The sequence below is a fragment of the Capricornis sumatraensis genome, chromosome 16, assembly GCF_032405125.1.
Source record: "Capricornis sumatraensis isolate serow.1 chromosome 16, serow.2, whole genome shotgun sequence".
NCBI lineage: Eukaryota > Metazoa > Chordata > Mammalia > Artiodactyla > Bovidae > Capricornis > Capricornis sumatraensis.
Window position 1 is genome coordinate 58,676,232 of NC_091084.1, and position 27,276 is coordinate 58,703,507.

General features: G+C 40.2%; 1 protein-coding gene across 2 annotated transcripts in view; it reads right to left on the reverse strand.

Annotated features, from left to right (window-relative positions):
- Window positions 1–27,276, reverse strand: part of LGR4 (leucine rich repeat containing G protein-coupled receptor 4) — a 104,552-nt gene that overhangs the window by 12,765 nt on the left and 64,511 nt on the right. For both annotated transcript variants that reach the window (XM_068988297.1, XM_068988296.1), the window contains 8 exons: window positions 15,589–15,660; window positions 13,988–14,059; window positions 6,051–6,266; window positions 5,125–5,196; window positions 3,247–3,315; window positions 2,249–2,320; window positions 1,996–2,067; window positions 1,607–1,675 (listed from right to left, as the gene is read on the reverse strand). In XM_068988297.1, coding sequence (XP_068844398.1) covers window positions 1,607–1,675; window positions 1,996–2,067; window positions 2,249–2,320; window positions 3,247–3,315; window positions 5,125–5,196; window positions 6,051–6,266; window positions 13,988–14,059; window positions 15,589–15,660 — 714 coding nt within the window. The remainder of the gene's footprint in view (window positions 1–1,606; window positions 1,676–1,995; window positions 2,068–2,248; window positions 2,321–3,246; window positions 3,316–5,124; window positions 5,197–6,050; window positions 6,267–13,987; window positions 14,060–15,588; window positions 15,661–27,276) is intronic.

Here is a 27,276-nt window from a genome sequence, read left to right on the forward strand (position 1 = left end):
AACATCTCCAAACTGCCATGAGAGCTGAATTTAAACTCCTTAGCTCAATGCTTCCTAACTTCTTTTCTTACATCTTGGCATACATGATAATTGTAAGCGATGCAGCACGCTTGTGGTCCTTGTGGCAGAGACCCTAGCCACGTCAGACCCCACGTGGCTTCTGGAGGGCTGAGGTCATCAAGATCTTACATGCACCTGCAACCTATTCACAGGCGACCCAATGAGAAGCTCTGCCATAACCAAATGTTCAATGTTCAAGGTTTGTCATTTTAAAATTACAAGCCCAACAACTTTCCAAATTTCTCCATATCATTCCCCATACTATTATAAACAAGTCTAGCTATATTTGATCATCTGTAATGTCATACTTAGGCTTCCTAGATGGCTCAATAGTAGAGAATCTGCCTGCCAATGCAGGAGATGAAGGAGACGTGGGTTCAATCCCTGAGTGGGGAAGATCCCCTGGAAAAGGAAATGGCAACCCAGTCCAGTATTCTTGCCCAAGAAATCCCATACAGAGGAGCCTGGTGGACTATAGTCCATGGAGTTACAAAAGAGCTGGACATGACTTAGCAACTGAGCACACACACAGGCTATCAGTTCAGTTCAGCCGCTCAGGCATGTCCAACTCTTTGCAACCCTATGGACTGCAGGACGCCAGGCTTTCCTGTCCATCACTAACTCCCAGAGCTTGCTCAAACTCGAGTCAGTGATGCCATCCAACCATCTCATCCCCTGTCATCCCCTCCTCCTCCCACCTTCATTCTTTCCCAGCATCAGGGTCTTTCCCAATGAGTCAGTTCTTCGCATCAGGTAGCCAAAGTATTGAAGTTTCAGCTTTAGCATCAGTCCTTCTAATGAATATTGAGGACTTCTTTAGGATTGACTGGTTTGATCTCCTTGCAGTCCAAGGGACTCTCAAGAGTCTTCTCCAACATCACAGTTCAAAAGCATCAGTTCTTCAGCACTCAGCTTTCTTCACAGTCCAACTCTCACATCCATACATGACCACTGGAAAAACCATAGCTTTGACTAGATGGACCTTTGTTGGCAAAGTAATGTCTCTGGCTTTTTAATATGCTGTCCAGGTTGGTCATAGCTTTTCTTCCAAGGAGCAAGCATCTTTTCATCTGCAGTGATTTTGGAGCCCCCCCAAATAAAATCTCTCACTGTTTCCATTGTTTCCCCATATATTTACCGAGTGACGGCATGGATGCCAAGTAATTTTCAGTATTCTCCATTTCACTAAGGCTTGCTTTTCTAAATAAAAGACCCAGCTTGGTGAAATCTAATTTTGAAACACTTCACCTCTTCCATAAAGCCTTTTCTTATCGCTTACATGGACTACTCCAATTCTGAACTCCTAAATCACTGCTTCTAATCTGGTGCTTACTTACTGCCTTATATTTTCAAAGACTTTGCTACACTCTACCTGAGCTGACTGATTCCAAACCCAATACCATCCATTTCTATGCATGATATTCACAAAGCAAGGATGTAGGAATCAACATTAACTCATTATCATCACCAAAAAGTACTGGCAACCTACTAGCAGGCCAGTGTGGTGTTATCTTTACACACCCTCACTTCAAAGAGCCACACTTACAAACTCTCCAGACGGACAGTTCCAGTCAGATTGGGGAACCGCTGCACCATGCTTGCACCACGAATGACTCTTTAAGAAATTGTGAGAGAAAAAGTAATTTAAAATAATGAATTTTCATAGATAATATTTTAAACTTATTTTTGAACCAGCTTAAAATTATAATACCACTATACCTAAAAAGACTAGTTTCTAAAAATGTGATCATTTTGACCAGGTGTTCATGAATAAATAAGAACCATTGTAAATTTTCAAAACTGTCTTTTGGACTTCCACCAAAGGAAAAGAAAATAAAAGATACTGTTTTCTGGAGTTACAATAATAAATTCTAGTTTTCCATTAAAGCAATGGTGTAAATATTCAGGTTGTTTTTAAATTTCTGTAATACTTACAAGGAATGCAATTCAGACAAATTGTGAAATGCTGAGTTCCCCACAAAAGATAGAGGATTATCATACAAATGTCTGTAAAAATAGCCAAAAAAACAAAGTTTCCATGTGTTCACAAGCACTCCAACACTAAGTCTATGTTCACAAAGTTAATATATCTAACAGCCTGAATTTTCATTCTTCATCTAGATGTTTGGCCTCGTACAGACACTGCTTTACATGATTACATACTAAAAGAAAATTTCAAACTACTTACATAGTTTTTAAGAGTGGATTACCATCAAACGCTCCATCAGGGATAACAGAAATAGAATTACTATGAAATAACCTACAAAGATAGAAGAAAAATATTTTGAAATGCTTATCCTCTTGTAAAATAAGTAAAACCCAAATATCTACTACTATTCAGTAGTATATAAAATATAACTGATAACAACTACATAAAAATTTCAACGATGTGATGAAACCAAATTTTTAATTCCAGCTTATCTTTTTCAGGACCATACCTAGTTCTCTCTAAACCCACTGCTTAACCTACTAGTTGGCAGGTCCTTTATATACTTTTAGCTTGCTTCATCCTCAAAGGACTTTAGACTGCAAGAATCATAGGTACTCTAACCTCAAAATCCCTCTCATCATTGCCTCCATTGAGTTTTTAAGCAACACATCTCAGAATATTAGCCATCAACTCATGACATACAATCTCAATTATACCATGAGCATTCTTATCTCTGACCTTGACAAATCCAATATCTAAAATGCCCCCTCATCTCTCATTTATCTAAACATTTCCATTCTTTCAAGTCCAGTCAAATTCCTTCTCTTTGGTGATGTCTCTTCCAATGACCCCAAGCCTCAGTGAGGTCTTTTTCTGGAGTGATTTATTGATCCTATTCATTCAGCACTTATTTCCACCCAGAGACTACTCTTTGTCTGTCTTACATAGTCAGCCTCCCCAATGGGACTAAGACCACAGCTCCTACAAAGCAGACACTATACATTATGGCTTGTTTCACTAGAATCCATACTTACACAGTAATCTATGCTCAAAACTGTCCAGGTTAGCTGACATAATCCAGTCTGTATCATCGTGTGTGTGTGTGTGTGTGTGTGTGTGTGTGTGTGTGTGTGTGTGTGTGTGTGTGTATTATGGAACATGCAATGGAACAACGATGTTCTAAAATCTCACTGGTGTAACATTAAATTGTGAGTTTTAGGGATATTAAGGCATAGAGAGAAGAAAGCAATACTTACAGCTCTTTTAGGCTGGGGAGAGCTTTAATAGCCTGAGGAAATTCCCCCAAATTATTATAGTTCAAGTCCCTAGAAAAAATTAGGAAAATATGTAAGAACACTCAAGAGGGGTCACAATTTATAAGGCAATTTGGTATAAATATAAATATATATATATGTAATCACATCCTCTGGATGATAATCTTTCTTTGCCAACAACTGTCATTCCATTTAATTAAATTAACACTTTTTCTTAAAATATTGAATACAAAAAAGAATCAATTCTCCATTTTTAAACATTTTTTACAACTTTATTTCACTTAATTTACCATAAAAATATTAGGATTTTAGTGTCTTTTTTATTTTTTAAACTTATTTTTAATTGAAGGATAATGATGCTTTAAGTCAACAACTTTAAAAGTCCAAAGAATTCTCAGAATCACATATTACTGGTGCATTAAATAAACAAATCACCTGAATGGCAGTTTTCCATAAAATAGAATGTACTAACTATCCATTTATACATGACAATAGCCTGAAACTGAGGTTTCTATTTGAGGTTTAGAGTGAAATTCTGGTATCAGGGTAGCTGACCTCAGCCCTACTATCAGCAGGATAAGGATAAGGACTAAGATGGGTTCATACAACTATAGTCCTCAAGTAAGTTAAAAATTGTTGAAAAGTTGCATTAATTAGGAGAGAGAAAAGCCATAGTGATCTGTACTTTTAAAAAATCTTAATTCTGAGTGTATTTAAACTTTCATTTCGTTTAACCTAGAGAGAATGTTCACATATGATCAGCGACGGATTTCAGAATGAGAGTAAACAAACACCCAGCTCCTTGGAGACCTATTTTATTCTCCTTTACTACACAGAAAAGAGTGGTAAGTTAAAAAATCAACTGGAAAGAAAACATTTAATTTTAATAGAATTTGGAATAATATACACAGTTTAGGATTAAAAGGCTGGCCCAGTCTTCTTTTCCACTGGCATTTACATACTTAGGAAAGAAGAACTGGGTTGGTCAGTTCTTCAAGAGCTTCCACTTTCAAATATCCATTGATGTTTTTATCCTTTAGTGGTTTAAACAGGAAAGTGAATAAATAAAGTACTAAAAGGTTTTAAGTCTTCTCATTGACTGGACAGTTAACCAAAAAGTCAATTAAACAAAATACTGATATTACAAACCCTAAACATTTCAATCAGGTGTTATTTACTTACCCATCTAACTGGAACATTCTCTGAATCATTCACTATACCACAATGGGAAATACTAAAAATCTCCTAACAAAGGGCACTAATATAATCAAAACAACAAATATAAAGGTCCTAGTCTTGTCTACACATAGCTGCATCATGTCTTTTGCAGTTGAAACAGCCAGAATTCCCAAACGCTCTGACAACAGAAACAACAACAAAAGTATCCTAAGCAAAATGGAAACCGTCATTGCATTTACCAGATAAAAGTCAAGACAGTATTCAAGCCCACTGTTAACAATTAGCAAGAGAGCTGAGATCATGGAGAAAACAAAGAAACAAACCAGCTTTTCCAGAATCAATTTTATAAGGTTCCAAGTTCCGAAACTGTCTATCATATATTATAACAGAACCAAAATTTCTGAAAAGGTATATAACTTGGCAGACTCAGCTATTTTTACCATGTCCTTTTGAAAGAAATATCAAGCTCATTCTTGTGCAAGTTTTTAACCAGAAACCTAGATTAGCTTTCATGACTGTGTTAGCTGAAGACAAGACTTTAGTCGTACATTAAAACAAATTAATTATTATAGCAAATTAATAATGAGCTGAACTCAAGACCATTACTTTTTTCTGCAGTGAAATGCCCAATTGCACCATCAACATCCCAACTGTGATTATCCAAAATAGAAGTAAACTTACAAGGTCTCCAGGTTATCAAGTCCATCAAAACAGTGTTGACCCAGGCTTTTAATTTTATTGTTATGAAGATGCCTATGGAAAAAAGCATCAAAATGATTTTTGTGTGACCTAGTAGCAACTGTTAATCATGTTTAGATGTCTAAATTGATAGTGCTTAAAGGAATGGTGCAGCTAAACACTGCAACACTTGACTAATAGAAAACAAATAACATTGAGTAGGTATCTCTTGATAAACATGGTACAAACTCAGATTCACTGAACACAGGAGGCCAATGGAAAAGAAACATCGCTCTAGTGGAGAAGGGTTACACACATGGAAGATTCTTGAGAAGTTAGCCATATCCAAACTAAAGTTTTGATGCACTTTTAATTATATGAAGCAAAACTTTGATGAATTCTCCCATGAGGACGTGGGGGAAATGTCAGCTTCATAAGGGAGAACTGGTAACAGATTTTACAAAAAATGCCACTTAATTATGTTCAAGCTTTCGAAGATTAAAAACAACAGAGAATCACATATTCCTTGAATAGACAAGTTGGTAAAGAAACATGAAATATCACTGAAACTTGTTTTCTATGCACGTCCCCAAAAGAATTCTGCTTCTTTTATTACTGAATGCACTGCTGGGACACAAAAAGCCACACAAGGGTTTGCTGCATGACCCACTTTCTTCTCCTGACTACAAATGGCCATTTAACTTCGAGAGATTCAACTGTTATCATCAGCCATTCATTTTTAAATTATCCTGATCTGTATTTTTAAAAGTCAGCACATGTAATTTTGTAAAAAATAGGCAGCTCCTCCAAACACCAGCTCTCCAAGAACACAATCCAGTGAGGTTCTTTCAAAACAATTTTCCACCAGAACTTTGCTTCTGCCCCCAAATTAACACAAATATATGGTGTTAAAAGGGATGGATACTTACAGAACCACCAGGCTGGACAGGTTGGTAAAGGCAAAGTCAGGGATGCTGGAGATCTTGTTGAGTGCCAAGGTCAGCGCCTGCAGGGTGGGCAGATTGCTGAGCGGATGCACTGGCACCTCCATCAAGCTGTTGTCATCCAGCCACAGATGCCGTAACTGAGTGAGTCCCTCAAAGCTGTCCTCAGGCACCGAGGTGATATGGTTGGCATCTAAGCGCCTGACAGAAACAACAATCACCTTCAGCAGCGATTCTAGTGGAATGAGTCAAGCCAAGTCACACAGCTACTCAGAGTTCCAAAAAAATAAGTTATAAAAATGACCATAGCCACAACGTCTTTGATTTCTTTCATTTTACTAGAAGTTCTTCCCAAATCTAATGTTTCTAAGACCAGCATGTGAAAGTCAGTTGTTTCCCCTCCTTCCTAACAAAGAGATATGTAAAAATCTGAATTTTGGGCTAAGCATAATTGTATGGAAGAATGACATGTTTATATATATATATATATATATATATATATATAACATATATATATATATATATATATATATATATATATATATATGAGGTGCTGTCTTCTGGGCTGCAGTCCTCATTTTGCCCCAAATAAACCTTAAATTGTAATTCTCAAAAAAGAAAAAGAAAGGAACCATAAATCTCAAGCTTGAATTTTATGTCACAGAATGCACTTATCAAAAATACAGAAAAACAACAAGAAGAAACTAAGCTGAGCAAATAAACTACTTTACTTACAAATATAATATTTGATATTAAATTTAATTGCTATTCTGACTTGGTACCAAAGGGGAAAAAGTAAGAACATAATTAAAAAAATTTTTTTCTGCATCAACAAACCATTTCATTAGATTCTCAACAATCCTTATTACCACCAGGAAAGTTAAAAATATGTGTCACATACCACCAAAGCAACCCTCTCCTCTTCTCTTAGGTATAAGTACATTTGAAAAATTAGTTTGTCAAAATTAACAGGTATTAAGAAAAGGGCCTACTATCCATAGAAAAAATTAAACAGTTCCTCTGATCAACATGTTTGTGGCTTTTGAGTTACTTCAATTTTTCCCAAAGTTTTGGAACTAAGGACAATTTACTAATAGAATTACTCATTTTTAAAAGTTAAATCCCCATCTGAAAATCTGAGAAAACTAGTCCTAAATGTTAGTGTTGACACAATCAGGCATAATTGTTGGAATAATTGCTTTTAAACACAAAGATAAGCTAGTAATTAATATGTTGAGGAACTGCATGCCCTGGGCAAATCTCAATTTTCTTCACAAATCCCTTGTTGATATATCTTCACTACTTAAATCCATGTCTTAGAGACTTAGCCCTCTTGGTGAAAATTAGTGAACACACACACACACACACACACACACACACACATACACAGACACGAAATGGGTACAAGGTCAAAATGGCAGCCTGTTTCTGAAGAAATCAGCGTTGGCAGCTTTCAAGTTCAGGAAGTTCTGACTTTAGAGTGGTTTTCATGCCTCCGGTTTCTCTAAGCTGCTCTAGCTTCGGATCCTGCCATAATTGTCCCTTCCTCTCCATGCAAGTGCTGAGCCCCTGCTCCCAACTAAGTGCCCCAGATCCAAATGCAGTCTCCTTCCCAAAGGGGCAGACTAGTCGAGGTCAAAGACCCTTGGTCCTGGTGAGGATCTGATGGAAGCCTCCTTTTTGGTAGTCAGGATAACTGGAAGAGCACTAAAAAGGGGAGAGCTCCAGAAACTGAGCAGCTGCCTTAAGAATCCACTTAGAAACAAAGAGTTTTAGGCTTGTTTATTCCTTTGAGTTTCTAGAACCTACCCTTGAGAAAAGACAGGCATCCTTTATGTAATAGACTGGTAATGTACTGGCTACAGAGTTGCTTAGCAGATCCGCTTTACTGAGTAGAGAGCAGTGTGTTCAAACACACACATTAACACACACATACACACACACTTCATAGACTCAAGGTACTTAAATTTTAGGGAGAGAGATATATATTTTGGGTGGAGGGGAGTTAAGGACATTTATTTCACATTCAGACATCTGTACATTTTCTATAAATAAGGTGGGACTGAAATACAACCATACAATTATCCATATAATGTCACTAAATCACGCAATTAAATTCTCCTTGTAGCTAATTTGTCTGCAATTCATTCAACACATGTAAACTGAGCATCTTGTTAGGCACAAAAAACTAAAAATGGTGCACACCACATGCATGAGGAAGAGGGACCCACACTATAATTAACACACTGAAAAATGATTGCAAAGTGCTTACAAAGTGTTATGAAGTAAATAAACAGGGTACTGAGATAAGGATTAGCAGGGGCTGCAGGGGAGGGTAGCTTCTGAAAGCGTGTCGAATGGGAAAAGCATCTCTAAGAAGGTACCATAAGCAGATCCAGAGCAAGGGGCCAAGGAAGGTGGGCAAGGAGTGTTCGAGGCAATGCAAACAGTGAGGGCAGAGACTCGGTAGCAGAAACCAGCTGGTGTGGTCCCAGCAACTCCCAGAAGGTTCTAGTGACTAGAACACAGCAGGAAGAGAGTGGAGGGACCAGGGATGGGATGCAAATGGGGACCAGAGGACGCAGACCCCTGGAGGCCAGGTGAGGAGCTTGGATTATATTTTAAGCACAGATTGAGATCCCTCCCCAGTTTCCCAGCATCATCATAGTTTAAAAGTGTAAACTGTTTATTTTGTAATAATGAGATAATATTCATTAACATTCACGAAAATAATGAGCAATGCTCCCCACACTTACAACACTCCATTGGCATTCCCACACTTACAACACTCCATTGGCATTAAGTCCTCTCTGTGTTAAGAAAATTAACCCTGTATTTCATAAGAGTTCTCATCACAAAGAAAAAACGTTTTTTCTATTTCAAGTATCTATATGAAATGATGGATTTTCACTAAACTTACTGTGGTATTATTGGGTTGACCAAAAAGTTGACTCAGAGTTTTCCATAAGATGTATATTAAGTCAAATCAATAGGCTGTACACCTTAAAATTATACAGCAATACAAAATTGCCATATGTCAATTATACCTCAATAAAACTGGAAGGAAAAAAGATGTGGCAAAACACTGTAAGAAAAGTTGTCCAGGCCTTTTAAACAAAAGTCCAGTGTTATACACACCACTTGGGCTCCTGCCGAATTCTGTGCACCACCTCACCAAAGAAAAGGGGTGGTCTTCACTGAGCAAGAGAACTAGGTGAGTTTTGAGCTAAGAACAGCAATGAAACTACCTTCTATGCAAAATAACTATAAACAATAAATGCACAGACACAATTTCCTCTGTTAAAAATTTCCCCAAATTATAAAGTCAGCCATAAGAAGTCAAAAGGAAGAACTTTGGGAAAATGGAAATCTTACATTAAAAGTTAATGAGAAAAAGGATTTGGGGTGACTCAAATGGTTAATCCCTATGCCTCAATTCATATGGGTGTTGGTGGCACACCCATAAATATAATGAGTTTGCACTTACACCAAGATCAACGTTTCTCAGAGAAATGGTCTTAGGAAAGTGTGCATTTGCACAAATGATCTACGCTATTAAAATTCATCATAATTAATAGACCACAAAAAGAAACAAAAACTAATTCTTTCAACAACGGCAGTAAAGAGCACTAGATATCTCACAAAGTGAAGAGATTATGTGGCTTAAGTTATTTTACCATTTCAACTCCATTTCCAAGAGACAACTATTACTTTATTTAAGTGCACTTCAATTGTTAAACAGTTAAAAATGTATTGACTGAATTCCCTTACTATTTTTGTCTTTAAAATGTGCTTCTATTCCCTATTCTCAAAAGCCTGTTTTATATTTTACTGAGACTCACATAGTTTTTTTTCTCTTGCCTTAAATGAAATGACAGTAACAATTCTATGTGTATTTTCTGGAATGTCTATGCTACCATAAACACTTGTTCAGTATAATCAAAAGCTCCCCCCTTTTCTGTCTACTCCTCATTTACCCATAATATAAACATTAAAGTATTATATTCTGTTACTAGTTTAAAATATTTAAGAAATTTTGTTATGGTAGAAAACCTAGGAAATTTAGTCATTGAAATCCTCTAATAGTCAATATATGTGAGAAATTTTTTTAAATTCTAGTGGAACAAATTCTAACTTGTCATTTTAATATCCGACTCAGGCAATGCTTTAGCCATTTTCATGGCTTCATGGAGGGTTGTTAGGTGAGCTTTTCATTAATATCTACAGTTAGCTTTCAGCTTTTACGGCCATCATCACCCACTTGAATCAAACCACTTCTGGTCAATTTCAAGCCCTAATGAACTTTGCTCCTTCTAAGCACTATTTCAAAACCATAAGGAAATCTTTCATGTAATTCAGGTCTGAAGATCAGATTTTCAAACTGACTCAAGTACTGATAAGACTGTTTTACACCAGGACAGAATTTCAATTGTATCTAACTTGACCACTACACCCACTATGCTAACAAACTCATGAACGTTTCCTTCTTAAATAAAACAGCCCTGACATATAGCTCCTTGTATTTCTGATATGCATTTAAAAAAAAAAAAAAAAAGCCCCAGTGCCTTTATTAAAAAAAAATAGTTTAACTCCTCTCAGTACCCCAACCTCCCATCCCAATTTTGGACGTAATTTAAACTATGCAACACACTTAGTGGTGATGAGCACAGTATCCTTGATTTAAAACACTACTTTAGAGGGAAAAACCTACAATTTCTGTGAAAAATACTTTAAACCATCTAAATTGCCATAAATGCCATGTGTATTTTAATGCACTGAAGGACGACAAATCCAAAAAAAAAAAAAAAATCTACTTGTGTATTTTCTTGGTAATTTTTCTAACGTTCAAAGATTTTAGCCTTTCCTTTCTCAGCCTTCCAGCTAGACAAAAGGATTGAATATTTTGATCATTAAGTCTTGGGAAATAAGAACAATTCTGTATGAAGGTTCTGAAGGAAAACAAATTCTGAAGAAGCAAAAGAAAATGAGAACTATTTAAAATGTCTAATGAATTCAGATCCAAGGGAGGTGAGATGGCTCTCTCTGTGTACTTCTGTCTGAGGTTAGAAATGGTGTGGAGGCAGTGAAACCACGTTCTTTAAAGGAACTCACTCCAATCTGTTCACCAAAAGAATCTATTCAGAATCCTATTCAATTAGTTATGACAAATTCTTTTATTCCATAGCTTGGCATTTGGGTGAAATGAGCTACTTAACAAATTCCTACCTTAAATAAATTTATATTGAAACCAGAACTGAAATGGTCAGTACCCCAGATACCTTTTTATGATATTAGATATATTTTAAAGTTTGGCCTTTATAGCATATTCTATGCTTTATTAGTATATTTTTTCATTTTCACATTCACTGCCCCTTAACTATCAAAATATCTAAAGTCAAAGGTAATCTATAATTTACAATTTCCAGAGATATGCTTTTGGTTCAGTTAAAAATTATTTTATATTAGCCAGTAGAGGGGACGAGCCGGTCAATCATTTTTACCTAAGTCTTCCCTAGCTCACTTGCATTTCTACAATGCTTAAATTCACAGCTCTTTCAAAGGGCAATTTAAAAACCGATGGGATAGATTAGTATACAGATACGTGATGTGGTGACAACCTAATTATATAGCCCAGAACACCTAAGTATGGTCTCTACTTCAGTTTTTCCTTTAGTGATTCTCAGAACTTCTGTAAACACAAGGATGATAGGAGTAAATTTTTTAAAATACAGCTTCTGGGACTCTACCTTTAGAGACACAATATCGTGACTCCTGGGATAGGGCCTAAGAATCTGTATTCTAGCTATATCCCCGCTAGTGATTTTCCTGTGGGTGGTCCAAGGGCCACACTTCAAGAAACTAGGCCTTAGTCCCGCTGTATTTAGTATTAGGACATGAACAGAAGCCATGTAAATTTGTGTTCATTACTGTAGTAGCATAAGAAACAATGAAATTGCCTGTTATAAAGAATACTTTTTCATTACTTTCAGACAATTCCTTCACCTAGGTAGGCAAGTTGGGTAATCTAGCAATCAAAAGAACAGATGAAATAGTCATCACCATTATTACTATTAATAGATTCTACAAATGTTTATTGAACAACTTACTACAGGTCATATATTGTTGAAGTGGTTTTCACGAATGAAAGTACATGGTAGGTAATAAGCAAACGACTCACAGAGAATTTTAAATAACCTGCCCAACATCACACAGCTAACAAGTGGCAAGAATGGGGATTCAAAACCAGACAGGCCTGTTCCAGAATTCTAATTAATCTGAACTTATCTGAATTCCTTTTGAGAGCAACATAAATATTCTGACAGATAAATACGTGAAAGGCTTCTCTTAATCTTGGGAAAAGATTACAATAACCACATGCTTCAGTTCAATGCTTCTCAGTCTCTTCTAAAAATCTAGTCCCTGAAGACAGAGAAGCTAGGTCTTTTAAGTCAGGGATGGGGAGACTGGACGCTAGTCCACGACATGCATTCTAGTTATGAATAAATATTTGTCTATTTAACATAAAGATGGTTGTTTCTTTAGACTCTTCTGTAGGTTTGCACAGCTCCAGCGATACTACTGCTGCTTACCTGATCCCCCACTCTAGGGAGAAGTGGGGTGTGCATACCCAAACGAGAGAGGCAATGACACCGGTTCTCCAGGTTCATACACACACACACATACATTTATATGTGGAAGAATGCAAACCAGAACAGAGCTAAGTGCTACATGAAAAAGCTTTTGAAAACAGTGGCTGCGGCTGCTGCTGCTGCTAAGTCGCTTCAGTCGTGTCCAACTGTGCGCGACCCCATAGACGGCAGCCCACCAGGCTCCCCTGTCCCTGGGATTCTCCAGGCAAGAACACTGGGGTGGGTTGCCATTTCCTTCTCCAGTACATGAAAATGAAAAGTGAAAGTGAAGTCGCTCAGTTGTGTCGGACTTTTCGCGACCCCTAGACTGCAGCCCACCAGGCTCCTCTGTCCATGGGATTTACATGGTTAAAACCAAGAGCTGAAATCTTTAATTCAAGTATGACTGATTTACAATGTTGTGCTACTTTCTGGTATACAAAAAAGTGATTCAGTTATATATACGTATATTTCATATTCATTTACATTTCATATATTTTTCCACTGGGCTTCACAGGTGGTGCTAGTGGTAAAGAACCCATCAGCCAGTGCAGGAAGTGTAAGAGATACAGGTTAGTTCAGTTCAGTGCTTCTCAATCTTTTCTAAAATCTAGTCCCTGGGTCAGGAAGATCCCCTGGAGGAGGAAATGGCAACCCACTCCAGTATTTTCTTGCCTGGAAAATTCCATGGGTAGAGGAGCCTGGTGGACTATGGTCCATAGGGTTGCAAAGAGCTGGACACTACTGAAGCAACTTCAGTTTGCACAGTTTATTATAGCACATTGAATATAATTCCCTATGCTGTACAGCAGGACCTTGTTGGTGAAGAGCTGAAATCTTGAATATTCCACATCAAGCCAACTTTGCCTCAGAAAAAAAAAGAAGAAGACAGCACAGGCAATTAAACTGCCATCCCTTACACATGTTCAATATCCACAGATAAAGATCTATAATCATTGTGCTCTGATGCTCATTAGCACCCGGAAGAGAAACCTCTGTGGCTGTTTCTTGAGTGTCATGGCACAAGACTCTAGGACTTCAGTGCACACACAACTCTGACTCCAAAGAGAGTATAATCCCCTGCCACATGCAACCTTGTAGCTTTCTCGCAGCCTTGGAGATGATAGGATATTTCAAAGGACATTTCAGTAACAGCAACCAGTCATTCCCATTTTTATCCCAAATAAGAGGGTTCATCTCTCCTTTCTCTAGGATTCCAGTTCTGTACATATTTAGCAGCCTGAGTGGTCTCCTAATGATGCAAGGATGCAGAAAACCAGACAGTTTACTTACAAAGACTGCAAAGAGCTCAGTCCTCGAATGGCTTCACTGGGTACTGTTTTCAACTGGTTGTTCTGGAGGGTTCTGGAAGGAAAACTTGGGTTAGTGAATAAGAAACAATTGTGACCATTTTTTCTCAGAAGAATTTAAAACCATTTCTTTAAAAAAAAAACTTTCCAATAGCAAGAAAGGGGGAGGAGTCAAGGTAGAATGCATCCAAGATAAGAAAATTACCAAACAGTAAGAGGCATTGGTCATTAAAGCCAGAAATATAGTAGGCTGATTTCCCAAGCCATCTCCTAACACAGACCTGCTGGATCATCTGGGATTGTTTTGTCACTCTTTCTCAGAAATTAAGACACCCTAATTAATATTCATCACTGAGGTACCATGAGTGTTAACTGGGACATATAACAGATTAAAACTGGGAGGTAAGGACTTTCCTGGCGGCTCAGTGGTAAAGAATCTGGCTGCAATGCAGGAGAAGTGGGTTTGGGTCAGGGAGATCCCCTGGAGAAGGAAATGGCAACCCACTCTAGTATTCTTGCTTGGGAAATCATGGACAGAGGAGCCTGGTGGGCTACAGTTCACAGGGCTGCAAAAGAGCTGGACAGGACTGAGTGACTGAACAACAACAGGGCAAGCAAATCCACTGGAATCCCTAACGCCTGGAGTAAAGCATTATTCTAGAAAAAAGCATCTGGAATAAAGCAAAGTCCAGAAACACCCAACACTAGGTAACGACAATCCTGCCAAGAGGACAGCAGATTCTGAACTCTTATGAACAGTGGCCATGTCCTCAGTGAATACAGGGCTGAGGTAGAAATAAAGCTTTGATTATCTAATTATCGCCAACCTGGAGAATGGAGGTATAGATCAGTAGTGAAAATGAAGTCTTTACTATTTTTGCCTAATGCCCTTCCTGGTCACATTTATCAAACGACTACCTGATTAGAATCACCACCACAGAATGGCATGGAAAAAGGCCCACCTAACTCACTGAACCAGAGAGGCTGAGTGACTTACAGATGCTTACCCAGAGGGGTAGCGGCAAAGTAGGGCTGGTGGTCGGTTCACCTGCTCTCCAATCTGCCAACCTCCAAGCTCCAGCTCCCTGCCAGGAATTTATTTCCTGATCCCTCAGAGGCTATGTAAATCATAGGCACCTCAATTCTCTTTAGCTTTAAAATGATTTTTACCATTTGGAGCTCTTGTAAGCCTTTTTGCCTTTAGGGTCAGCAAATTCAAAATTCTTATAGCTATTAACATAATAAGAACAGAAACAATGGGGGTGGGTGGAGAGAAGCTGAAACAAAGCTTGCCAGTGAAGCTTAAATATGATTTTGATTCAGTGCTTTCGCTACACATAAAGCCTAACATTCAACTGTAATGCACTGGAGGTCAGAATACCTATTATTTAGACGTTAACTTTTGTTATCTAGACCCAAGTTTGCCTAAATCACCCTCTAGCCTCCCACACTACCCATTGGCTTCTCCTTAAATCTTTTAATCCTGAACCTAAAGAAAATGTGCTTAACCTAGCTCCAAGCATGTTGACTACGCAGAAAGAAAATACACAGCCAGCTGTGAAACTCTAAAATTGCATTACTTACAGAACTTTGAGTTCTTTCAACCCCGACAAGGCCTTTGGGTGGATAAAAGAAAGGTCGTTGCCAGCCAATCGTCTAGGAAAAAAAAAAGTAGCAAGAGAAAAACAGTAACTCAGATTCTTAAAATTCAGAACTCACAATAACCTAGTCTGCTACTGAAGCTCTACATTAAACATCTTTCAAACCTAACTGACATTAAACATGGACTTAAACCTTCGCTAAAGTGATCCCAAGGTTCTTCCAATGAGATAAATGCCTCTAGAATTTTTTTTTTTAACTCCAATACAATAATTTAAACAGGCACATTTTTATTCTGGTGAGGTCAAGCAAGCCAAAACACATTAGACCAAATTAAGTTTGCTATTCATGGTCACTCTCTGCAGCTTGCAGTGCTTTCCAAGTGCCTCACAAACACAGAGCCCTGGTATACAGCAGACAGGAGCTTTATACCGATCAGAGCAAGGAGGAATGAATGCCTTCGGGAGGCATCCTGTTACTTCTCCATAACCAAGGGCAGTATATTCCATGCAAAAGAGAAGCAAAAAGTGAAAGTCACTCTAAGCGTAACTTCCCAAACAAAAGCATATCTAAAAAAAACAAATAAATTTTTTCCTAAGGAAATTTCAAAGTGACAAATTTAACTGCGAGTTAAGAGTGAAGTAAAAAAAGGCTAAGAATTCCTTGGGTCCTTTGGTAAGAAAGGCGCACACAATTCAGAATGAGCCCCACTTTTTCCACCATGTTCCCAGACACTCAGACATGGGAGGAAAAGTTGGATAGAAAACTTCAGGGAAAAGCAAAAAGCAGGACAGCAACTCATATGAGTAACTTATAAACAGGTGAACTGGAGGCAGATTTAAGTACAGTTGACCCTTGAAAAACAGCAGGTTTGAACTGCATGGGTTGCCATCCATGCATTTCTTTTCCAATAGTACATACTACTGTACCACACAGCCCATGGTTGGTAGAATCCTTGGATATCGAGGAACCTTGGATAAAGGATGGGAGTGACTATAAATTATCAGTGGATTTACTCATGCTGTTCAAGGGTCAGCTGTATTGACTTAAAAATGATAGTTATATACCCAGTTGATTAAACATAGGACTTCTCCAATTTCCTGGTTCCCTCAGGGGGACTTTCCCAAGCAATGAGATTTTACATGTATGATTTTTTTTTTTTTAATGCTCTCTCCCCTTCACATCTTGGGATCACAGTCATCAAGTCATATTATTTTCTCCTTGATGGGGTCTATTTCTATTATCTTTCCTCTTCTTTCTGTAAACACAGTGCCCCCCCACCCCATCCCCAACCCCCAAGCCTTGGTCAGCAATTCATTCACTGATTAACAAATGAGTGCCTACTCAGCCCCAGGGAGAAGACATCCTCTTCTTAGACTTCAGGTTCCCCTCTTTTTAATCTGCTCTTAGACACCCTGATTCTAGGACATAAAGATGGCTCCTTTACCCTTCGTAAACTTGAAGTCACAGAGATGTGAAACTATTTTTTAGATGCAATATTCTTTCTTGGAAGTTTTCATCCCAGTTAAAATACAAATAGCCCTGGAAAGGATAACACTTGATCATTTCTTAGTGTTAACACAGTAATTGGATGGAAGATGTGTGGGTGCTGGGGGCAGTGGGAAAGTGAAAGAGGACTCAGAAACCCAAAGAGTGAGTATGTGGAATTATTTCTTCAATTGCAAGGACAATCATGCCAGGTTCCCAGGCAGTGCTACAGTTTTAACACAAGGTTCATGCTCCTAAACTAAATCCTCCCTAGGAAGCTGTCTCATCCTGCACAGTTTCTCACAAGGCACCCTAGCACCTAGGCTCTAAACTGCATGTCAGTCAAGGGTATTCCTCAATCCAGGCTCACAATAGTTTACTGCAGATCATCAGCCTCATGGCCTTTCACCTCTCAGGTTTCACCATATGGAAAAGAAAAGAAGGGACTGGTGAAGATGGTGTTAAGATTTTTCAATGCTTGTATTTAAAACTATTTCTGGAGACTTCCCTCGTGGTCCAGTGGTTGAGAATCTGCCTTCCAACGCAGGGGACATAGGTTCGATCCCTGGTTGGAAAACTAAGATCCCACATGCCACAGGTAAGGCCTGAAGCAGCCAAATCAATGTTTAAAAAAATAAAACTATCCCTCCTCAGCATGTGGTCTGAACTAGCCAGCTTCACCACTGTATCTTTAAATGCTTCACCTCATGACCTAACCTTCACTTCTTCAATTCCTGACTCCAGTGTGAGTGGTGCTGAGTTGTTCAGTTGAGTCCGTCTCTTTGCGACCCCATGGACTGTAGCCCTTTAGGCTCTTCTGTCCACGGAATTCTCCAGGCAAGAATATTGGAGTGATAGCTATTCCCTTCTTCAGGATATCTTCCTGACCCAGAGATCAATTCCTGCGTCTTGTGTCTCTTGCATTGGCAGGTGAGTTCTTTACCATTAGCACCACCAGTGTCAGTCAGTTCAGTTCAGTCGCTCAGTAGTGTCCGACTCTTTGCAACCCCATGAATCGCAGCACGCCAGGCCTCCCTGTCCAGCACCAACTCCCAGAGTTCACTCAGACTCGCATCCATCGAGTCAGTGATGCCATCCAGCCATCTCATCCTCTGTCGTCCCCTTCTCCTTCTGCACCCAGTCCCTCCCAGCATCAGTCTTTTCCAATGAGTCAACTCTTCGCATGAGGTGGCCAAAGTACTGGAGTTTCAGCTTTAGCATCATTCCCTCCAAAGAAATCCCAGGGCTGATCTTCAGAATGGATCGGCTGGATCTCCTTGCAGTCCAAGGGACTCTCAAGAGTCTTCTCCAACACCACAGTTCAAAAGCATCAATTCTTCGGCGCTCAGCTTTCTTTATAGTCCAACTCTCACATCCATACATGACTACTGGAAAAACCATAGCCTTGACTAGATGGACCTTTGTTGGCAAAGTAATATCTTGGCTTTTGAATATGCTATCTAGGTTGGTCTTAAGTTTCCTTCCAACAAGTAAGCATCTTTTAATTTCATGGCTGCAATCACCATCTGCAGTGATTTTGGAGCCCCCAAAAATAAAGTCTGACACTGTTTCCCCATCTATTTGCCATGAAGTGATGGGACCAGATGCCATGATCTTGTTTTCTGAATGCTGAGTTTTAAGGCAACTTTTTCACTCTCCTCTTTCACTTTCATCAAGAGGCTTTTGAGTTCCTCTTCACTTTCTGCCATAAGGGTGGTATCATTTGCATATGTGAGGTCATTGATATTTCTCCTGGCAATCTTGATTCCAGCTTGTGCTTCTTCCTCTCTTCAAGAAAATTAGAGGTACCAAGGGAACATTTCATGCAAAGATGGGCTCGATAAAGGACAGAAATGGTCTGGACCTAACAGAAGCAGAAGATATTAAGAAGAAGTGGCAAGAATACATAGAACTGTACAAAAAAGGGCTTCACGACCTAGATAATCACGATGGTGTGATCACTCATCTAGAGCCAGACATCCTGCAATGTGAAGTCAAGTGGGCCTTAGAAAGCATCACTACGAACGCTAGTGGAGGTGATGGAATTCCAGTTGAGCTATTTCAAATCCTGAAAGATGATGCTGTGAAAGTGATGCACTCAATATGCCAGCAAATTTGGAAAACTCAGCAGTGGCCACAGGACTCAAAAAGGTCAGTTTTCATTCCAATCCCTAAGAAAGGCAGTGCCAAAGAATGCTCAGACTACTGCACAATTGCACTCATCTAACACGCTAGTAAATTAATGCTCAAAATTTTCCAAGCCAGGCTTCAGCAGAACGTGAAGCATGAACTTCCAGATGTTCAAGCTGGTTTTAGAAAAGGCAGAGGAACCACAGATCAAATTGCCAACATCCGCTGGATCATGGAAAAAGCAAGAGAGTTCCAGAAAAACATCTATTTCTGCTTTATTGACTATGCCAAAGCCTTTGACTGTGTGGATCACAATAAACTGTGGAAAATTCTGAAGGAGATGGGAATACCAGACCACCTGACCTGCCTCTTGAGAAACCTGTATGCAGGTCAGGAAGCAACCATTAGAACTGGACATGGAACAACAGACTGGTTCCAAATAGGAAAAGGAGTACATCAAGGCGGTATATTTTCACCACCTGTGTAACTTCCCTCAAAAACTTCAGTTCTTACCATAAACATGCCTTGTGTGGTCATTAAACAGGCTGTCTTCTACTCATTGTTTCTAGCACGTTAGTCTTATAGGCCAAATACAAAAGCTTCCAAGAACAGGTCTTGCATTTCACAATTCTGTCGCCACCCACAAGTGTGTCAACCCAATAGTCAGAAACTGCATTCTCAGCATTTCCTCCCGGAAAACAGATGGCACCCCAGAGCCTACCTTAGTGCAGGCTTAGGACAAGCCCTCTCAAGGGACTTTCTATACCCCCGACTCACGAATTACATTCAACTGATAATCCTCAGGCCTGGAAGGCAGTGTTCAAAAGGTCACAGTTTATAAGATGAAACTGGACCATAAGGACTAGAAGGGAGAACAGATTACATTGTCCCCAGGAGGGCAAGTGACTATTATCTGAAAGATCAGCTTTAAAAAGCTGAGTCCACCAAAAAACAAACACTGTAAACAGACCAAGGCTGTCAAAGAATTTTATCTCTAATATTGGTTTTGAATGTTCCCCTATCTATGGGCTTTCCTGGAGGAGTTCAGTCTATTGTATTGAAAAAAAGGTTTTTACAAAGTATGATTACCTTTACTTGTCAACAGAAAAGAGTGCTGAACCACATTAGCCAAAATATTTGCTTCCCTTTCCCAAGGATCTGCCTCTTTATAAACCCTGGGAAAACTAAAGGAGCCTAACCTCCAAGAGCAGGCTACTCACACCACTCTGATTACCTGATTCCTTACAAGAGTAAACAGATCAAGTGGAGCCTTCGGGAATGCATCTACCCATGTTTACCAAGCAGCTGGGTTAATGAATAATAAACACAGCAGCTTAATAAAGCCTCTGCAGCTTCAGCAACTGTTCCCTCCCAAGTTTCTTTACATTTTGCTTATTTTACAAGCCAGTACTTCTATTTTCCCTCTAGTATTTCTTATAGTAGACACTATGGATGCTTCATGTCCCAAAACTCACACCCAGGAGAGACCAAAGTGAATAAAGAATGGGGTTAGGGACAAAGTCCCAAACTCTGGAAGGAAAAGCCTACTATGTCATGTCCCCACAGTAGTTGCAGGCACTGAGTTAGGTAGTTTACATTCTTGTCTTTCAATCTTCTCCGGACAGGGGCCCTACTTCTCTGGGTCCCTGAAAGGTTAGGTGACTTGGCAGAAGTCACACAGCGGGTAAGCAGAGGGGCCAGCATTCCAGTTCTCACAGGGCTGGCTCCAAGGCTTATCTGTGTCCTTCGGCAATTCGATGCCTCTGGTGTGTCACCAAAGGTTGGGAAATAATTCCCAGAAGGTGAAACACAGTGGACCTGGGCGAGTTAATAGCCTTGGTTGAGGAGCAACAGCTCTCAGCAGAGCAGAGCTCACAGCAGGGACTGAGGCATCAGGAGCTCAGAACTGCAATTATGGAGGAATTTTCAACAGACCAACGGGGCATCTTCCCCACAGTCAGAGATAAGCAGCGGCATAGTAGGGTAAGATGGAATCCCTGGGTGGCTAAGAGTGGCAGGCAGCAAGCCCTAAACTCACTCCAACTCTTTAGGATACAAAGCACTCTCCACTGTGCTTTTCCTCAGGCAGTAAAGAATCAGCCTGCAATGCAGGAGAAACAGAAGACCCCTGGGTCAGGAAGATTCCCTGGAGGAGGAAATGGCAACTCATTTCAGTAACCTTGCCTGGAAAATCTCATGGACAGAGGAGCCCAGCAGGCTACAGTCCAAAGGGTTGCAAAGAGACACAACTGAGGGACTAGGCACACCAGAAGCTGAGGACCAAGAGATGGCTGATCTCGAGGAAGTATTTGTCACCCACGGCCCTCTACTAGCAAAGGCCAGCTCCTTCTCTTTCTTGGTCTGCACACCCAACAGTTTTCTCTGTAACTCACATCATGAGGACCTACTGGCTGGCTCCATAAAACTTTTAACTAGATAAATGATGACATTTGTATCTTTTACTATTATTGTGATGATTACGAAGCACTAAAGGGAAGAATAAACCAAAACCTCATTTCAGTGAGAACAGAAGAGTGAAGTGAAAAGTGGTCCCATTCTCTGCCACTAACGGTGGGCAGTCCCAGACATCACCACCCCTCCTCCCCCCGTCTGCACCCTCTTCCCCCCACCGCAGCTCATTCGTCTCCAAAAGCCATAGAGAACCCCGTGGAAGGTCTCAATCCATCCATTCTTACTTTCCCTGGTTTGCCACCCAAGTCTAGACGCTCCTTTTCTTCCTCCTGGATCACTGCCATGAACCTCCATGAGAGTCTTGCCTCAAACCACTTCATTGTAATACTGGGAGATCTAAATCTTAAAAAGCACAACTGAGCATTTCCCCAAATGCTTCCCCCCACTACAACGGAATCAGCTAGACCTTCAGCATGATCCTCTCCTTTCTCACCTCCTTCCTGAATGTTCCTTGCATCCTATGTTTTAGCAACACCCTGCTTTCACACCTCAGATCCTCTGTTCATGGCACTGCCTTCATCTGAAATACCCCACTCCACTCTCTGCCAGCTGAAAACCTTATTTATCACTACCAGCTGGATGTTGCCATCAATGTGGAACTTCTATGATATCCCCTTCCCTGGATTCCACAGATTATCCTAGACGAAGCTCTCTCATTGGGTGCGTTTTACTTTGCCTCTGGTTATTAAGTTGGTGCATCTCCTTCAACTGTATTTAGGGGCCAGGACTAGACATTAAGTTGGCCAGGACATTATTAAGTTGGTGCATCTCCTTCAACTGTATTTAGGGGCCAGTATGGACAGGACTAGATCATATTCATTTTGGATCCTCCTGTGTGGGACCTTCGATGAAACAGACCCTTGGTGTTTGCTCTAATGCCTCAACTAAGCCCCAATATAAGACCAGATTCAAGAAAAAGGTAACACTGCTACTTTAGGTGTGGGGAAAAGCTGACTCATGATCTTGACTTTTCTGCACGTTTTCTCCTCTTGTTTCATTGCTACTCCCCCACTCCCCTCCACTCTCCTAACAGGACAGAACTACTTGGTTTGATCTGAAAGTGCTACAGTAACAATGTTCTTTCTTAACATGTTCTGGTAGTGTATTTTCTTAAGCAAGAGGGGTGGACCTTGAATATGAGAACACCAGTCTCCTGATCAACAGTGTTATCTCAACACAGGCTGGGGTTGTGCACCCGATCACACAGAATTAAAACGAGTCTAGCAGGACTTCCAACGGGGACATGGTCTACCTCAAGGCAACTCCTATTTATTCTGCTTGTTACAACAGTCCCAGAAGCAGAGACGGAGAGGAGAGAGACAGAGAGAGGGTGGAGGAGAGGTAAACAGCAATCCATTAGCCTTCCGCACTCCCATCGGACTTGGAACTGTTCCAGGAAACAGGATACAAGTGGCTCAGTGAATAATGTCTTTCTGAGTCTGTTTTGGGTGCATTTATTATTCATAAGGACCAAGCATTCACATCCGGGGCTCCTTCTAGGGAAGGCTAGTGTTTGCAATTATATTCTTGATTCTTAATGCACATGCTACATGATATTTTCTATCTGCCAACCCTCCCAGAAATAGGAAAGCTGGACTGGCCCTGGTTAATGGACACTGATCCACGGTTATCCATGCCAGAGGGTTCATACCTTCATGAGATGTGCTGAATTAGACTGGGATTTCTTCACTTGGGAAGCGGTTTAAAAGAAACACGAGAGGCGGGTGTGAACTAGAGGGTACGCCAATTGGTGTTATGTCTCTGAGAAGTGCCTGGATTTAGGTTTCTTCTTGTCTGGGACAGAAATGTCATTGTGGTCATTTGGCTGGAATTCCAGCCGGGAAAACAGTAGGGTAAGGACTGCACTATCCACACTCACTAGACACATGGATCGAGCTGGGGGAGGGCGGAGAAGGGGTCAGAAGCTTCCAGCAGCTGTTGTGAGGAGCCATGGGGAGGAATGAGAAGAGGGAGGCAACTGCAGCAGGAAGGCCCAGGCCTGAGCACACTCTGCACGCAGACAACAGCCAGCCTGGCTCGTGGCAATTTCTCTGTCACCTGGTGGACAGGTCCCGGCCGGAGGTTACAGAGCCACAGTCTCCCAGCCACTCATGTGCCTCCTGCTCCTCTGCAGAGGTGGCCACCAGATGGTCTGACCTTGTGGCAAGTCCTGAGAGAAAACAACCGTGAGCACCACCCTTCCCCTCAGGGGGCCCCCACTGATGTAACCCCCCGCGGCCGTGGCTCCTTGTCTCCCTCACCATTTCTTTCCACAGCTACACGTCCCCACCACGACAGAGCTGCATTCAAAGCCACGCACATGACCTCTTGCAGATGGGACCCAAACACCTCCAGGCTGCCCCTCCTGCGATGCCATTAAATTCTCTCAAGTGGGTGGATCTGCATGGCGTCACGCTCCGTGCCAAGTACAACAGACGCAACCACCAGCCCATGACTCTGCCCTCGGAGATGGCATTTCCAGTTCAACACTGAACTGGGCAAGGAAGGCCACGGGAGAGCGTCCAACAGGAGGTGAGCAACCGTCTCCTATTAAATATAATTGGACATCAGCAAGACCCAAAATGTGTGCAACAGTTTTGAAAGAAAAAAAAAAAACTTATAGTGCATACCTCTAATAAGTCCTTAATCATCTATTTATTTGTATCTTAAGGCCCTACTATGGGCTCAGAACTCTGCTGGCTCCTGTGAAAAATTAAGAACTCAAGTGGGGGGGGTGGGTAGGGGAGAGACTTCCTTTTATTTAAAAAAAAAAAGGCAAAACACTGGCAATCTAGTGATTACGACTCCAGTGGTGGGAGCTCAGGCTCAATTTCTGGTTGGGGAACTAAGATCTCATGCTGAGCAAGGTGGCCAAATACTACAAAAAAAAGAAAAGAAACGGACTGTTCCCTGTTAGGGATATTTGGTATCAGTACATCTTAACAAAAACTAACATTTGTATAACAGTTTATATTGTCATTACCCTACTATGTCATAGTGGGTCTGCTCTTATTTTTTTTAACAGATGAGAAAAGTGAGCCTCTGTTTCCTCTGTGCTTTGTCTAAATTCCTACAGCATAGCTAAAGAATGTAAATCTTAGAAATTGTATAAGGTAATCAAAATAAAATAATGGAAACTCTAGAAACAGAACCATGTTGTTTTGTGTTATTTTCTACAAATGACTTTCAAAGGACCAAAGCACATGGCTCTTTTCCTAGCGAATACAGAAGGCCAGCAATCGACTAGCATCCTTGATAGGTCTCCTTGGACATGCTTCCTACCAAGGTTAAATAAACTTTATCTGATACAGTAGAGCAGAGAGTCCTGAACCCACTAATAATGTTTTACCCTATTTCTTCTCTTACCAGGGAAGAATTTTATACTTTCATATAACTTTCATAGAAGTATATATAAAAATTAAATGTTTTATAAACATGCCTGTACTAAAAACTCTCATTACGGAAATTCCCAAGGTTTTTAATGCAGTCTTCCTTCACAGAGAAGGGGAAAACTATTTCATATACATACATATATATATGTAAAATATTACGTATTTGTGTTTAAATATACAAAAAGAAAAGCAGCAATGCTTAATCAAAAATAAGCTTGTCCTTGCTAAAACTCAGGCTTTAGCCCATTTAGAACTCCACCATATACTAAAAGAGCTTTATTCAATTCAAAGAAACTTAAGTTATCCCGGCACCCAAGACCCTTTTATATATGCCACTTCCTTGTATAGTCAGTAACCCATAGAAGGCTTTATTTTATAGGCAAATCAATAAAAACCCTGGCAACAGTTACAATTTCCTGAGCAAAGTTTATCCTGACAACCCAGTCATTTATCTTCTGGCACTAAACACACAAAATATCCATCCATATGAGGAAACATGTTACAGCATAAGAAAAAAATTTACCGCTAACATAACCAACAAATACTGACCTTCTACTATAAGCCAAGTACCAGGTAGGGCAAAGAAAGTACTGAATTTTCCCAAGACATTTCTCATTTCTTTTAAATAAGGATGATTCATTCAATATAAACCTTCAATGGAATGCAGTTTTTACATAGGCTGATAAGGTTTATTACTTCAATAAACTCAAAATAAGAAGAGATCCTTTGTCTTAACCCCTCCCTCAATTCCAGACTCTCAAATGCGGTCACTGTCACCAAAGGCCACATGCAGCAGAGCAGTGACAAGGTGCTGCCCTCGGAGGAGAGTCTGTGGAACTGAACAGATAGGTGTGGACTGACACACCTAGAACGCGAAATAACAAGGCATTCAATCCAGTGCTAAGTGGGGAGGAGCAGAGAAGGTGCAAGAGGAATCTGGAAAAGGAAGACCAGGGAAGGCTTTTTAGTAGCAGAAGGGGCTCAAAACAGACTAGATCAAACAAGTAAGACGTGAATAGGAGAGAGAGGAACCACGGCACATACTGTTGGTTGCCTACCAAATACCCAGCCATGCCTTCCTGGCAGAGCTTAGGTTTGTTCAAATGTGACTCATCTCCATGAGTAAATTCTGATTGGTCTTAACCAATCATGCTGAGAAAAGGAATTACATACAAATACTAAGAGAAGAGTTGAGAAGAATAAACAACAAACTGTTAACCATACGTATTTCCTATGGTAAGATACAGGTCATTATTTTTCCTCCCTTCTCCTTATCTTCCTATGCATCCAGATTTTAAAAATTGAGTACCCATTAATTTTAGGATTATTTCCTTACAAAGCCAAGTACATCAATGATACAAGTATTTTTAGCATGTCTAACATAATCTTCAGAGAAGGCAATGGCACCCCACTCCAGTACTCTTGCCTTTAAAATCCCATGGATGGAGGAGCCTGGAGGGCTGCAGTCCATGGGGTTGCTGAGGGTCGGACACAATTGAGCGACTTCACTTTCACTTTTCACTTTCATGCATTGGAGAAGGAAATGGCAACCCACTCTAGTGTTCTTGCCTGGAGAATCCCAGGGATAGGGGAGCCTGGTGGGCTCCCGTCTATGGGGTAGCACAGAGTCGGACACGACTGAAGTGACTTAGCAGCAACATAATCTTTGATGTATACATAAAAGCCAACAGGGGCAAATGATGAACAAATTCTGAATTAAAATTCTACTACAGAATAAATCATGGCTTGACAAAGAATGAACAATACATGAAAGAAATGACTTTGCTTATTTCCTTACTGGAAAATTCAATCATGCTTGTAGAATATTAAAGACATTTTCACTTACTTGTAGACAGTACTACTTTTAGTCAAAGAACAAATAATTGGCTTTGATTAAAATAGGTAAATGCGCCAGCAAATTGTGGTTTCATTACCCACTCTACACTTTCTGAATTCCATGTCAAACTCTGTAACAATGAACTGTTGATTCTCCTACTTGATTTCCCCTAGTTGCTTATGAAATACTAATTTAAACCCCAATTCTGAGTATATCACACATTCTATTGCCTCTACTTCTAAGCTGCTAAGCACTGTAGGACAAAGTTTCACAGCCTGTTGGTTCCACTATAAATTCTTTGGGAGGCTTCTTCTCCACTCCAGGTGGTCCTAGTGGGGATAAGTCGAGGACCCA